General features: G+C 36.0%; 1 protein-coding gene across 1 annotated transcript in view; it reads right to left on the reverse strand.

The window, feature by feature from the left end:
* Positions 1 to 17,053, reverse strand: part of THSD7A (thrombospondin type 1 domain containing 7A) — a 199,267-nt gene that overhangs the window by 92,651 nt on the left and 89,563 nt on the right. The window contains exons 3-7 of the mRNA XM_082293117.1: positions 12,730 to 12,978; positions 11,020 to 11,201; positions 9,237 to 9,305; positions 5,271 to 5,426; positions 2,639 to 2,842 (exon numbers count right to left, since the gene is read on the reverse strand). Coding sequence (XP_082149243.1) covers positions 2,639 to 2,842; positions 5,271 to 5,426; positions 9,237 to 9,305; positions 11,020 to 11,201; positions 12,730 to 12,978 — 860 coding nt within the window. The remainder of the gene's footprint in view (positions 1 to 2,638; positions 2,843 to 5,270; positions 5,427 to 9,236; positions 9,306 to 11,019; positions 11,202 to 12,729; positions 12,979 to 17,053) is intronic.

Consider the following 17,053-nt stretch of genomic DNA (forward strand, 5'->3'; position numbering starts at 1 on the left):
AGATTTAAGACTGGTTTAATAACTACTACTAATAATAACAACAACAACTCTTGAAGAGACTGAAAGTAATATTGTTAAGCAAAGATTAGTTCAGTTTGAGTAACATAGCAATCTTAATGCTTTCCATATTGTTTCCCTTCAGGGTCATTTTTACCTGTAAAATTGAGTGTAATTCCCTGTGTACTACTAGGATCAAAAATATAGCAACACATGATTATTATACAAATTATGTATCCTGTTAATTGAGGCACAGTCTTTAACTTAGAGCCAATGCATTCTTCTCCAAGAAGTGCTCAAAGAACATTGAATATCACAAATTTCTTATGATGAATAATTTAAACCATGATATTTAGACAATGGAAGAACAGCATTCTCCAAAAATTTTTACTGGAAACTACCCTTAAGCTGTGGGGCTTGTAGCAAAACTTGCCTGACTGCAAAGTGTTGCTCTCTTGTATTTTGCAGAGCAGAATATAGATGCCTGCAACAAGTGTTTGGTAAAGGACACCATGGATATTCTGTTGACTGCCAGGGTAGGAGGCCAAAGTACTAAATTGGAACTACCTGGGAAGAGGTGGTGGTGTGTGTTTAGAACATATTTAAGAGTTTTACAGGATTTCTAGTGGGTTGGTGCTATGGGAGACAAAGTAATAAGATGCTTCAGTTGAGTCAGCTTGGAGGTGGAGATTGCTGATGCTGGTGGGTCTTCATTTTGTTTGCTTCTACTGCATCATATTAATCCTTCTCAGGAGAGAGCTAATCAGAAGACACTTGGTATTACTGGTGCAGTGCAAAGATTGTTTACTAAGAGAAGGAATTTCAAAGAGCTCGTGCAATTCACTACTTTACTCTCCATTGTTTTTGCACTCTGTCGAATGTTACTGAACACACATTTTTGTGACTGGATGATTGGGTGATCAGATCTTTGCAAAGCAAGCCATAACTGCAATTTGTTTTCTCCTTTCTTTGAAGCTATGCCCACAACTCTTTAATCTTAAAGACTGACAGGCCAAACCCTGACTTCTCACTCTTTCTGGGGCAGATGACTGATACAGGCAATGTATAATGCCATATATTTACAGCAATATATAATGTCATATAATTCAGAAAGACAGAGAGACAAATAATAATACTGGGAGTAAAAAAAGTTAAACACAAGCCTTCAAAGACACATTTGGCCAGAACCAAAGCCCATGAAGTGCCAAGAGCAAATCCTGTGAGTTTTCAATAGAAAATATATATATAAAAGACATATATACATAAAAGACATCTCAAAGTTTACTGGCTCAGTTGCATGCTCCAAATACACAATTAGTTATAGTCTATATAAATTACTATATTACAGTTTAGTAAGAAATTGTGTTAGATGTGTGAGAAAACACAGTTCTTCAAAATAAGGGTAAGCCAAACTAACCATAATCTAGTAAAGCAAAAAAATAGTCTTTTTGTTTTAAAGATTTTTTTTTTTAAGAGTATTCACAATTATTTAGGAAACACCTTGATTTATGAGGAAAAGGCCAATTTTTGATCTGAAAATGTATATGAAAAAACCTGCAAATAGTTTCAGAGTGGCTGCCAAGAAATTATTACATTGCAAAGGGAATTTTTTTGAGCTAAGGGCATAAAATATGGTAGATTCAGTATTTTAATTTTAGGCTAATATCTTTCTGAGCTGTAAAAATGATCTCTTAGATGTATGCAGAAAAATAAAGCTTACATTCTAACTCTAAGATATTCAATTTAAGCCCCAAAACTCAATTATGACCGAAATTCTTCAGCATGAAAGCTCAAGATTTAAATATCTCTATAATCAGTTCTTATTACTTCTGACTGATTTAATTTCAAAGTATTTTGTGCAGCTGTTAACACTCATCAGAGGTGTCCTCTTACTTAATCCTCTGTTGGAACTTAGAAGTCTCTTACCGTACTGCACTGCAGTCAGTACAATTATTTTAATTTATATGCTGCTCTAGACTATAATGTTACTAATGAATAAGGACAATTCTCACAACAGTAATTCATGAATCTTCTGTAGATTAAAGTATTCTGTAAGCAGCTTTCAAAATTGGCTTTTATGACTATGTCATGCAAGATCTGTTTTGTCTCACAGAGGATAATTGAATAATAGTGATTTTTTTTTTTTGACCTTTTGAAGAAGCAAGACAGTTTGGACTGTCAACCCAACTGTAACACACATCAAACCATCCTTTTTAATAAACACATTATTATTTTTCTTCCAGCTATACTTACTGCAATGCATCTTACTTTGCTCACACTTTATTTGTTTCTGGGCTCAGAGGATCAGCTTTGTTACTGGGATTACATCAGGGAATTCAGTCAAGCCACTGCAGGCATGAATCTGACCTACTGATGAACAATAGCTGTTTTCTATTTAATTTTTTCTAAATCACTTAGTGAAGCTTTGAAAACCTACCCAGTGTAAGTGAAGGAACTTGGTCCTAGAGCAACTAGAGGTCTTACCCTTCCTAACCAGTACTAAAGGACATTTAAATCTTTTCCAGACAGCTCAGTTCTAAGGATCAAGAAAGCTGAGAACAAAAACTGATACCCTCTTGGACTACATTTTAGTATCTTCACTCTAGCTGGTGTGGACTGTAGGAAAAAGCACCCATCTTACCATCGCTGTTGACACAGACGACAACAGGAACCTGTGTACCAGGGCCACATGGCTTTTCATTGTCAGGAATGCATTCCTCCAGCCCCGTGATTCTCCAGTCATAGCAAGAGGGCTCTTCACACGGGATGGCTTCCAACAGGTGAGGGCAGTTTCCTGTTCCTCCTGTAGGCTCATTGGTGATGCGACGTTTCCTTAGTTTAAAGCCTGAAATGTCCATGAAGATAAAAATTCAACTCTGAAATGTGAAGTGAAGCACTTTTTATCTCTCTATACCTGCGTGAACAGTTCTGTTTCTCTTCTCTGTAAAACACACCACAGACACTCAGCAGAACACTGCATTTTAGATAATTGGGTAGAACTCATTGAAGAAGGACTGGAGATCAAATTTTACAAGAGTTCCAATGTTTTGAGCCTCCTCAGGAGGCTTTGCCTTAAACACTTGTTTATAATAGTCATGCATACTCCAGGAAGGAGACAGGATAATTTCCTGAGCATCACTCTTGCCATATCCATCTCATTTTATAAATCCTGACTATGTTGCTGAGTTACCATTTCTCAAATATGTTGTTTGTTTTCTTCTCAGGTATTTTCCAACAGGGATGGATTATGAAGTGAAATCAGCTTATAAACACTCCTTCCCCCTCCAATGCTCCAAAATAAAATGGAAGAATAAAAAGATTACCTTGTGAGAAAAAGAAAAGCATGAAAACAAACTCAAGTCCCATGAATATATTTTCAGTAATAAACATCACAATATTCCCTTGCAAGTGTTTAAAAATTTCCTTAAGACTACCTAAACTCAACTTGGAATGGAGAAACTGATGGGCCTTATACACTGTCATCTGCCAGGTCAATGTCAGTAGCCAAAACAACCCCCTCTCTCGCTTCCAGCATGGCCCATTGAAAAAGCCAGACTAAATACAGTCAGAACAACCTAATCAAATTGAATGGATTCAAGAAATAGTTTCTTGTGTAATAACTTTCTATATTTTCTGATATATCTGATTGGAATATTTTAACTTTGTCAAGGGTTTGTTTCTTCTCACATCTTTCCACAATCTCTTTTATTTGGGGCAGATTAGTAACATACAGACATTTTTTATAGAATACTACACATAACTCATTTCTACCAGGACACAAACTAAACAGGAGAATTTTCAAACACATATATGCAGGAACTGATTCCTTGAAGACATGCTCTTAATTTAGTTACAATAAGCATTGCTTTAAAAATAAGTTTTCATCTTCAGTTGCTGTTTTCTTTTTTCCTAAATTGAAGCGTTCAGCCAAATTATGTGCAAAAGGTTTAGTAAGCCTGACACAAAAGGCTGATATACTTTCAAAAATAAAGACCTCCAATTTCTACAGCAACAAAGGATGCAAGTGATCTGGAAATATGTAGACAGACATGTTACTGAAAGTGGGAGTGCCTTTACAATTTTTACATCATTCTCTCAGAAGAACTGTCAATGCAATTATAAAATAAAAAGTAAGAATTTCCAGATAAGAGGAAACCTTTGGCAGTTGAGAAAAGATCCCTGCTCATATGTGCAGGAATAAAGGCTTGCATAAAGTATATTCTAATATATTTCTATTAGAAAGATGCCCAAATCAGTCTCACAGACCTAAACTGTATCCTTGAAAACATAGCAAATCTTTCACTGATGGAACAGCAACCAAAATAACAGACTATGTGACAGCTGTACTCAGAGGAGACTTAATCTGATAGATTTGCACACTGAACTACTTTTTCCTTCTTGAATTGATCAAGGTTGAGTCAGAGTTCCACAAAACAGCTTTGTAAAACTTGTATTATTACGCTTTGACAGAAGTGTAGCTAGCAGTATGCCAGAAAGATCCAGCTAAGCAAACATAGTAATCACAGCTGTTCCTTCCAAGGGACATATGCGGCTGCCCTTTCTTACGACTGTTTTTAATCAAGAAACCAAGTCTGTATTCCCAGCTTCTATCAGATAATCACTTTGCAGCAATGACTAGGCCAGTTTTTCTCATTTACAGCCAGAAACCCACAGACTTCTAACATGAGGTCCCTGTCACTGTATTCGTGCTTTCCTATTTTGATGTCAGGTTACTACAATCTGTTCTGCATAGCAATAAGTTTTAAACACGCTGAAATTGAAACCAGCACATATGTCATCAGTAAAACAGCATCACATACCAACAGTGAATGGTCCCGTCTCCTTGCCAGATCATGCTTTACAGTCTAATGGTGAATTCTTAAGATATTAATGAACTGTAAATCTTTGGGTGCCTTGTACACAACACACCTCAAAGGAAGCTTCTGTCTTCCTTTTGAGACAGTGCCTAAATTGTGATTTGAACACACAAACTGTATCCCTTTCAATCTTAGAGGAAGGTTTGAAACGGGACTTGACCTGTAAAAATCCAAAGTGATCTATAGAGCCTAGAACACAGGCTACATTTTTGCTACCTCTGGTGTAAAAGCAATGTTAAAAGTAATCCTAATTCAATGACTTTATTTCGATGCCCAGAGGCACTAGATATACAATTCTTGGTAAAAATTTTAGTGTGCTTGCAAAACCAGAGGAGCCTAGTGAATTAGGAACAGTAAATAATCACCATTAGAAGGCTCTGCTGGATTTTTACATACCCTTCTTGGCCTGAGGGTCATCACAGCTCTCATAGGTGCATGGTCCCCAGGCTGACCATGCCGAGGTCTCACACTCTGTAGGACAGGGAATATGGCACAGCTGGGAGGTGCTGGGAAGAGGTCCTGTACAAAGTTTACGGTCTACTGGCCTTGAAGCTGTCAAAACAAAGTGAAAATATTTCTCATATGTCACCGGTCACGTTCCTCAGCTCTAAGTAGACAGAACTATCCTTCAGTTAGAAAGGCTGTTATCTCATCTTTTTAATCTGATGACATGATAGAAGAATGCCTGCCTTGAAAAAAATTACACAGAAGTCAGTTTACTCTCTGCATGAACAGAGACAAATCCCATTATCTGGAGACGGGAATGCTATAGATATTGCAGCATGGCCTCGGACTCAGTCCTTTCATTTGAGGGGTAAATTATACTGCTAAAACAATTGTTCGCTTTGCACTCTGCAGAAATTGATGTCCTGCTATCTCATTACTTCTTCTCTTAACAAACTGAACAAAAAGCTGCATAAATCCCTTTGCACTTGTATATGTAAGCTATATGATACTATAACTTCAAAGGCCTGGTTAATTAATATTTAAAAGATTATTTTAAAGCTATAACCTGAAACACAGCTAAAATTATGGCAAAAAACTTTTTTCTTTTACTCTAAAGACCATCAAGTGCACACTCAGCGGTAAGATTTGTCTAGCAGCAACTTTAGTTCAAAAAGGCTTTGTTTCAGATATATATATGGTTTGCACTTACTATATATATATGTACATAAATATGACACATAATGTATATATGTAGTTGTAAAAAATGCAGAAGACATTTTTTTCTTTAAAGTTTTGTTAATCGATACAAACACATATGATTCTTCTGTTCTTTAGGGATCAATAAGCTGGGATAAAATCACCCTTCTCCTTCCATACTTTATTCTTTTGACTTTCCAGGTAATAAAAGTAACAGGACAATTCTATAAGGTGTCAGAGTAAGGCACAGTACTCTAACTGAAAATGTACCATTTCATTGACAGCAAGATTTTAATTCTCTTTCATAATACAGGACAAAATATTACACTAAGAAGAGAACATCGTCAAGAAGGCAAAGTGAAGTCTGCCATATTATTTCACTTTGGTTGATTGAGGAAACATGCAATTCCATAACTTTAAACACTCTCATTCTACTCGGCATTTTTTTCCACCTCATTAATTTTTGCCATGACTTTTGATGGAAAGATTCTTGGATGAAATAAATACAGTTATGACAAAATATCCTTCTGAAAGTTGAGATCAATAACCACTCATAGAATGTGAAAGTAAACACCAGGTTGTTAAAGTACGGTCAAGCTTGTAGACATGTACGTATATCTTTGCATTCAGATTTTCTAAGCAGATGACTTTTACAGTTACAGAAAAAGCTCCAATTCTCACTTTGTAAGGGGAAAATGGAGTGAAAAACCTTCACACTATTCTGGTTTTCAAGGTTGTCTCCTTTGGCACAGTTTTACATTGTGTTGCTCCATGTAATGAAAGCATGGAGATGGCAGATAGTAATTTAATATTACTGCCTCTAGCTCACCAATCTCTTGAAACAAAATAATACAAAACCTAATATTCCAACATTTGCATAATGCTATGACAGAACATCGAATTTTACAGTACATTTGACATGTACACTTAACATGCATGATAATCAACATAATATGCATATTTGGTGTAGAAAATGGATATAAGTAAACATAATTTGCCTGTTGAATTTGCATTGAATAGTTTCTAATAAAAGAAGAAAAACAGTAAGTAATTGCTATCCGTACATTTTTAACCTTGATTTAATTGGGGAATTGCCCAAGTGAGACTGATGAAATTAAGGGTCAATTACACCCCTGAGACACAATCTTGCTTCAGGGAATAGAGAGTGTGTTCTGAGGAACTCCATGCTTCATCTCTAGCCTTCATCATGATAAAGAACTTATCATCACACGACTTTATGGAATTTTACTCAGAAAAATAACAAAGATCTTTAATCAGGAAGGTTTAAATAGCAGCTTTTTCATATCTCAGGTGTCAGTAAATTTCTAAATATGTCAAAATGTTTTTGAAATGCTGCTTTTAGACCCTAAGTGATGTATAAATGCTGCCTGTTATATATTGCTTTTACAAGAAAAGAATTCAACCGTAGGACAGAAAATTTATATTTCAGGTTATTAAAAATGTTTTCATCATGGAGCACTTAGGATGAATTTCATGCAGGATTACTCAGAATTCTTTCTTTGAGATGACAGTAAAATAAGAAAACAGCCTTCCCTGTGTATCTTATGACCATCTTGTTTCCATGAATTTAAATGAATTTCTTTCAGCATCAAAAATTTTAATTGAGCTTAGGTTTTGATGCTTACTGTTTAGCAAAGACACTGACAGAAGATGATTCTGGATGCAGATATTTACAGTTTAAAATCTTGTCTTATCTCTGTCCTTTCATATTCTCTTGTGTCAGCAATAAAGATAATTCTTTATTCCTTGGATGTGATGTTGAATGTTGATTAGACTGTGTGTAATAACTACAAGACAGATGTGAAATTTGACCAAATTTTGGGCCAAATATAGAAAGAAAAGTTAATGCATTTTGATAATCTCTCTTTCTCCTTCAATCTAACTAATAAATTAGATTCAGTTTTCAAGGAATTTCAGGTTTGAGGGTAGTGACCTAAAAACTAAAAATTTAATTATCCATTCCTCAAATTGTGTTCTATACTAGGAAATTTTAGCTGAATATATTTTATATCCTTGGAAAACACTCCTCAAATTACTGCATTTGAAAAACAACTGAAAAGAAAAAGAACAGTTCTTCTTTTATGTAGCATTTGCTACATTTATCAAGACATCAAACTCTCCATCTTTCTCTAAAAACCCTCAAGAGAGTAGTGCCCAGTAATGACCAGGCTGGCAAACAGAGTGAATTTGTGTGTGACTGCATCAGTATAAGCAGACACAAATTCATATTTCTCTTTCTGGTCATTTGTCACACTGGTTTCATAGCAAACAACACAAAGAAATTTCTTCAAGTACTCTTACTCAAAAAAAGCAAGAAAAACCCAAGGCCAAAACACATTATGACCAGCAATGAAACAAAATATGTTCTTCTCATTTTCTATAATGCTGAATTCTCCCATCAAAAAACATTAGATAATTCAGAATCTTATGCTCTAAGAAATGGCACAATTCCATGCATGTAAGCAGTTCCCCTGTGTTTAATAGGGCAACAAGTGTGTATTTGCAGATGTAGAATAAATTTATATTTATATAAAGGAACTTTTCTCCTATCTTTATTCTACATTGAGGGTTTTAAAGGTACTCGGAATAAGATGACACAGTCCACCTCATACACTTACAGTGAGAGAAACTTCATGACTAACCAGCTGAGTAGGTGAATACAGAGATGAAAAAATTTAAGCCAGCAGCAAGTAAATGGCAGAATGACAGTGGCCTCCAGGAAACTTGATTGCCACTGCTTAACTGCTACAACCAAAGCTCTTTCTTCTTCCTACTGATCTGAATGGTGTGAGGGATTCCAGTTAAGCTAAATATTAGAAGTTCAAATTCTTACTGGAGACCTAATTTGGTGTTTTAACACTACAGAAGGCACTGGAAACAGCATCTATGATGAAAGCCACAAAATAATTCCCATTGCTCAGAAGTGAGAGGAAAAGCAGTCACTAGCTAAAACTGTTCAGGAGTAGAGCAGGCAACTGTTCCAGTGCCCCAGCTGGCTCATGAACTTCATTACTTGGAATTCTGGCCTCTCAAACTGATCTGAAATTTCCTGAGAATACTCAAATTCATTTAACTATTTCAGAACTACATAAACATGTTAATTACACACATATAGCAAACAAGGTCCCCCAAAAGGGACATTGCCTCCTTTGCATGCTCTTAATCAAAAGGCCAGGTTGCAGCCCTTAATTTACCTACCTGTTATTTCAAAAGTGATTGATAGCAGAGGTGCAACACTAGCCTTCGACTTGCTCTGTGACTGACTTTCTGAAATAACAGGGAAATGCCACCATGAGTATATGAGAATGGAGGTCTCCAAAGCAGCCTTACCAAGACAGCATTCACTACAACCAACAGCAAGCTACACTGAGTTGAAGACGTTTCCTCACAGCATAATCTGGTGGGTGTGTGCCCTGGCTTTTTCCAGTCCTCAAATTACTCATAGTTTTCTATTCTATGAGGGGAGAAAGAGAGAGGATGAGTAGAGCAGCAGCTCTTCGGAAAATCTGTCCCCTAATGTGGAAACAGCCCAGAGCTCCTTTTTTAAACTAAGAACCACTTCACCCCCAGTTCGAGCTCTTGAAAAACTGTTCTCATGTTTATGCATCCAAAGACTAGTTACATTTTAATCAGCTTTCAGGAGCCTGCAGAGATTACCTCCTGATGGGCTCCATGTATTCCTGTCACAGTCTGATAAGGGTAAATTTCACACCCGCCTAATCTGGCAAGACTTCACAGCCTACCAAAATCCTAATCATCATTCTGAACAGTAAGCTTCCATTGGTTTTATTGTTGCCTCTCCTTAGCTAGGAGGTTTTCACTGTTCACACTACGGCAGAGGCATCTAAACTTTGTTCAGCAGAGGCGATTTACTAAAAGCCCTTGGGCGGAGCTGATTTGCATTAGACAAAGAGGCTTGAAAGCTTCTTCTTTAATAAATACAGACGTGGGGCTGCAGAGCTCACAAGTCACACCCTACTGATCTGAGCAGTCATGCTGAAATGGATGTTGGCATTAACATTCCCCACAAACTCTACCTCTACGGCAAGTTTGAGAGTACCTTTAAACCACAGCAGGAACCTCACTAGTCTGCTATTTGGGCAGCCCTGGATAAAATGTGGTATTATATAGGATTTGCATATTGATGTTGTTTTTCCTGAAGTATATGGCTGTATTTATTTGTTTCTTAATAATAATGTGTGTTTGTATGAAATAAGTAGAGAAGAGGATAAAATTTAATTAAAAAGCTAAATGCATTTAGCTTAATTCACTGATTTCTGAATCTATAGTGTTGCATTACTATTCAGAAGTAAATGTAATGTAAACTACTCAAGTGTTATTCTAAAGCATGTAGATTACCAAATGAATTAAAGATTTTTGTCTTCTAAGCTATTCTCTCTTTTCTTAAGAAGCTGTACAGGCTTTAACAGTGACAAGGAATAATCTCTCTTTCAGTTAGGTAAATAAACACATGAAATTATATTGGCTTGAATTCCTTAAAGCTACTTAAAAACTTGACTAAATCAAGAAAAAAAAAATCAATTCCCTCAGAATGAAATCTAATAATATTTTTACATTTTTCTATATTGAGCTTACATGCCAGAATTGACATATTCCATGAAAAACAGCACAAGTTTTTCATCCAGATGAAGGACACACAAGAAATTTTACAGTAGATGAAAAAAACAAATCTAGGACTTCTGACCCACCTTTTCATGTTCTTTCTTACGGGAAGATATCCTGCGCAGTGTTTTTCAGCAGACGCTAAGAAATAGGAATTTGTAGCTAGGAACCTATATTTGCAGCATAGAGAATGAAATCTCTGCTACAGCAATTAAGCATTTTCATCTGAATTACAAGTTAGTAGTAATTCACTAGGTAAGGAGGCACTCATGACAGAAGACAATAGCTGTGAAAGAGCTCTGGAATGCTGACATGCTCTGATTTCACACTAATTTAATTGCAATTAAATCAAATTTACCTTCTTTATCCTTGAGGGTATTTAAGTAGGAGAGGAGATTTTCATTAGCTTGCACACAGTACACCTCCCTGGTTTGAATGCCACCTCCACACAGTGCTGTCTGATTTCCTCGCCTCTTGTCCTGTTGGCTAAGGAGAGGATCGACACGGCATTCTGTCCACTCGGTGGTCCGCCAGCCATACCTGCATCAAATTTGGTTAATTGGGTCTTTAGAAATCATGAAGTCATTTTACACAGTATTAAATTATACAAGCTAAAACACCTCAGTAACCTCATTAATTTCCTTAAAGGCCTGAGCACTTGCAATTTCTTGCATTAAATTTCATATTTTATGTGTGTGGAAACTTTTATTGTACTGTTTAATTTTTTAAATCATTACTCTTTAGGAAGATCTTTTCTGTTCAATTTCTGAAACATACCACACACATGAATATTTTATTTGAGAGAAGAAAAACTTGATACTCAGCGACATATAGTCCACGTTCAGATAAGTTAACTTTCAAGAATATGACTCTCAGCATTGTTTAGAGCTAGACAACTTATATAAAAAAAGCCAAAATGCCAAAGAAATTTGGATGCTGAGAAATATAAGAGCAAATGAGGGAAAAACCTCACAAATCCACCATCCCCCCCAAATAACCCAAATGCCTATTGTTATCTTTGGTAGGAGACATAAAAGTTTCTTCTGGATATCAAGGTGAAACTTTAATTGTATTTTTTATTATGACTACAGAAAAATTTTTGAGTAAGTTCTTTCTTTCACAGTTAAGAGGAAGATCGTTCTGCAGTACTGACGCATCCCTGCTTGGTACTGATGAATGATGAGAATCTGGAAGCTTTCTAATCAGTGAATACAGCAAAGAAGACCTTTGACTCACAGTTAAACCTCAGTTGGGATTATGAACTGCAAGAAATGCCACAGAATTCCCTACCTAACAAGTACTTTAAGGCTAAATCAAGCAAAGTGCTTCCTAATGTAGCTGGAGATAGGAAAAGATGACATTTCAACTCTAAAATGAAAAATATATACCACAGTCAAAGATGCTTAGCATCAAGTGGCATTTCTCCAGACCCTTTTCTCAGTTTGATAAAGAAAAAGCACAGTTGTGACTTTAATATTAATCTTGATTAGATAAGGATTAAAGAAATCTCTTTAATTGTAAAGTGCTCGCTGTCATTTCTCCTAAACTTTGCTTGCTGCCACTGTCAGCCTCTCCCACTTCCCATTTGGGGCCCAGTACTGCCTTTGTTGTGCTGAACACAAGTCTCACTAAAATAGTCTGTTAGCTAACCAGATGTTTATCACCCCTTTCCTGTGTTCAACATTTGGTCTGCAACCAGACAAGAAATTCAGAAAACAATGATTCTAGTAGGGAAAAGATTGCTGACAAAACAATACAATTAATTTATTTTCATCTTGCCTGAACCTGCATATGTGCAAATATTGTCTTTTAAAAATTGAAATGAATTAAAAGAAATTATACTTATTATTAATCCTGTATTTAGAGAAGGAACTGGTTACACTACAATAGGAGCTATTTGCAGACTTTGGGCTTTCAAGAACACTGAATAAAACAAGGATAAAGAAAAATGGTAAAGTCCTACCTATTATTCTTTAGTAATAGTTTGGTTGCTATTCTATTACCAGCGCTGTATGCTTACTTGAAATTGTTCATTTTAGTAACGAAGAACTGAAATGAACCAGCTTACGTAATGCAGGGTGCTACGCCATCTCCTTGAGAAACACATTGCTCTGCTTCTTCTAATTGTGGGCATTCGCTTTCACTGCCGACAGGGAGCTGCTTAATGGTGCGTGATCTTGTACGATTCCCTTTAGGGGTTGTCATGTCAAAGCAGGTTTTGGAGCAGGGGGTCCATTCTGACCACTCTGACACCTGGCACTCCTTTGTGATCACACAGGACTGAAATGTGATGGGCAGCTTTTCCTGTTTGCAGAAGCTGTAATAAGAGAGCATTACAGTTTTTAGCACACATCTCCACAGACAGCCACAAACTCCTACAGCAAAAGCAATGTCAATTGTAACGTGAAAGTCAGTACATATTTTTAAAGCTGGTAATTTTCAGTCCACATGTATTTGATCCCAAAAAGTCAGCCAAGAGAGCTTTTGGTGAAAGTGACTCAAACCAGACAAATAAAATTTTCTAAAGTAAAAAATTACCAGTATTGCCATATCTGTGATCAAAATATTGCCATATCTGTGAATAAAATGAAAATATAAATCTTCATATATATATAGAAGTACAACAGAGGAAATACATACGTTTTTCACTTATCTTTTATTTTTAGGTATACTCTTTTTTTTCTCTTGGAACTATGTTCCAAGTGAGGGAGGATCAAAAACCAAGGTAACTAAAGGTGTTTTTGCAGAGAACAAAGTACTTAGTGTCATCTTCTAATTTCCAGACCACAAATGATTTAAAAACACAATGGCAAACATACTGAATTCTTGGTCACTAATTACTTACTTTGTTAATAGATGGTAGGTATATTGCCACAGTGATGCCTCATGGTCTAAACAGGGAAAGATCTCTGCCCTAAAGTGAGGTCTTCCCTGCTACCCATAGTCTTAATTTCCTGTTCCTTATGAAGGCCATCATTTAATTTCCATTTTCCATATGATTGCTTCATTCACATATTACATAGGTTGTCAGCAAGATTTTCTCCCTCTAAATCACTCTTCATTATAATGTTATATTCTAAGTAAAAACTAACATTTCTATTTTGAAGTTTGATTCACAATAGAAAAATGAGAAACAGAGAAGGTAAACTACAGTTAATTTGAACATAACTTTATTGCTTTAATTTTAATTACAACATAGATTTCTTTTTTTATCATGTCTGGTTTGGAATAAAGATCTGGCTTCTGAAGCAGTTAAACAGACAGGAAAAATATTTACTGGCACTGCAAGTAGCACAATGAAATGCTCTATTCAATACCAGTCCCATAAACTATACAGCAAAGGCTTCTTTTTTTCCTTTTAGAAGAACACAGAATAGTACAGAAAAATGAATATTTACAAGTATTTCATTGCTATACAAAATTTGGCCCTACCCATGTATCCAACATAATTTTGAAGCTTTATTTACAAAATTTTGAAATAGAACTAGGGGTACTTGATGAAACTGAGACTTTAAAAACATAGTAAATGAAAGCATTCTATGCACAAGAAACAGACATTCTACATCTTGCTAGTAGAAGATCCTGGCTGTGAAGACAGACAGTGTCAGCATGTCTAAAAAGAGGTTGACTAACCTGTGAGCTATATATGGATACTAAAATGACTAAGCAATGATAGGGTAGCGATCATCCCTAAAAGATTTACTTTGGATATTGGAGAAATACTAAATGAATGGACTGCAAGAGACAGTCAGGTGTCACATTTTTGATCTTTAAATTGCATCTCCCTCTACCATTGCTGAAGACAATAAGGTGGAGACATTGCTGGGCTTGACAAACTAATAGGGGATTACTCAGCAGGAGTTTTCTAATTATGTCATATTCTTATTATGTCAAAGGTAGTGGTGATTGGAAAACCATAACTCATGATAGTCAACTTTTATTTTGCTTTAGGACAGAAACTAAATCCTATTTGTGGTGAAAGGTACACAGAGTTTTTGAGAAAATTGTTCGTTAATAATGGACTTTTTCACCTACATGTAGCCCCATTTGGCATAGGACTATGGTACTGTCAAAATCCATAGATCAGTTTCTGTACCTCTGACAAAACGTATAGACCCATTTATCCCCCAGCAACAGGTTTTAATGACTGGAGAAAAGATACATTCCTTATAGTTTCTAACATGGGTTGTATTTGCAAATTGTTCTGTAGAACAGATGAAGTATCCAAGTTCCCATCAAAGTTCCCATCCAAGGCGACACCTCTGAGGGCAGAGTAAACCAACCTCTTCACATGCACTGTGGCTGGGGTTGAGTGTAATTGTAGACATATACTGCCAGGGAACATGCATGAAATTGCCACCACAAAATAGTTTTGGTGATGAGGGAAGAGATCATCTAATGATGCGTAACAGTCCGTGGGCTTTGCATCTGTTTCGAAGCTTATTTGGGAGAAGTGTTACACAAGAAAGGCTAATTATTTCCATATGTGGGAATAAAGAAGACCCAAACAGAATTGTACCACATTACTAACTCCATTGTTTATTATGATCCTTAACAGAAGAAGACCAATAAAGAACACCTCACTTCAAATACTTATAAAATAAATCAACTTAAAATTAAATATAAAACAAGTATGTTCTTATATCCAGAACGTAAATATTACTAGGGAGAAAAACAAGAGGCAAAGTGAGTTATCCATTTATTTCCTTACTTGCTTATTAAAATCATGCACCACTTGCAGTACCAAATAAACACCACCAAATAACTGATACTGTAAGTCACCACTACACAACCTCTTTACTGTTATGCATACTGTCATATTATTTTGTGAGAGGGCAGAGATAATTACAATTAGCAAAAGAAGAGCTGCACAAGAAAATTAGCTGCTGTTTCTTCTTTTAACACATGGTTTTCTTTGAGCAAGTTAGAGAAACAGTGAGAGCTAACTGGAAATGGCCACTACTAAGAGTTTTCCTTCATATTGCAGATAGCAGAAGAATACGTGTTGTACTCCAATCAAGAAAGGAAGGGAAAAATCACATATTTCAAACTTAATTTTACCAGAAGAAACAAATATTTCTCATATTTTTCAGTGCAAGTGGCTACATATAGAAAGACTAATAATTAAACTTAGTAATAGTCTATGGTATAAAAATGCTAACTCTGAAACCTAGGCCTGCCTCAGTATATGCGATATTTTAGCTGAGAAGGTTAGTCACATTTCCTTTAAATGTCTTATCCAAGAATTTGGTTCTAAAACAAAACCTGGGAATATGTTTGTTAAACAAAATAGTTCCTTCTGTGTTTGGTACCTAATGCTACAGATTTGTTCTCCAAAAATAACTGAAAGCAAAGCTTACTTTCACGTAAAGCTCTCTGCACTTTTTGATGGATTTGTCGTGTTTAGTCATGCAAAGTTCAGGGGAATCTTCTCACAGGACAAAAGGCAAATGGGCAAGTAACACAACAGAAAATAAAAATAGACAATATTCATTTCATGATGCTACCCAACTCACTAGAAGTTCTGCATCAAACATCTCCATGCCCTGTGAAATTTGAGTAACGTCTAAGTACATATTGAATGCAAAGTTAACCCTTCAAGAAGCACAGGGATGGCACAAATAAGTCCTCACTATCAATCCATATAGTTGTGTCCAGATAACTGCTTGGAAAGCTCAAAGAAAAGCATGAGTTGTACAAAAATGCTGCCAAAAGTCAACAGAGCAGACTGGATACAAGAAGCAGCAGCATAGGGGTAACATGTAAAGTCTGTAGCTACTGGCTCTCAATCCAGTAAATATATTCAGAGGACAATGCCCTAAGTGTCTCTTTTTTAGCAGAGAAGAAGGAATTATACAAATTGAAGTAAGGCACTGGTTTGAGAAAGTACCGTTTCAGACAACAGTTAGCTATAGCGGGGAAATGAAGCTTAAGGTATAGAAGCATTTAAATGACACGGTGGAAAGAGAAATCAATCCCAAACAAAACAAAACATCACACGGGATGAATGGTCCTTATTGCTATTAAGTCAACATTAAACCTATTCCTGACCTCAAAGACATAGATTAGACAAAAGAAGTAAAGAAAAAGGCAATGCGGGTTCAAAGGACAATCTACAGAACATAATTACTGCTCAACCTCTTCTGAAGATATGTGGTCAAGAATTTGTGTCTACTCACGTTCTGCAGCCTTGTTTTTTTGCTTCTACAGCAATAAATAAAAACTAAATATCACTTAAGAATTAAAGATAGGAAGGTTATGCCCAGGGATTTCCAAGTAATTTATGGGATAATTAAGGCTAAAGACATGGGGAGAACAAAGGTTGACACATCAGCCTGGAGCAAATTACGCTATAGTACCTGTGTACAAATGAGCAAGTTGTGCAGTTGAAA

This window comes from Coloeus monedula (assembly GCF_965178545.1).
Source record: "Coloeus monedula genome assembly, chromosome: 1".
NCBI classification, from domain to species: Eukaryota; Metazoa; Chordata; class Aves; order Passeriformes; family Corvidae; genus Coloeus; species Coloeus monedula.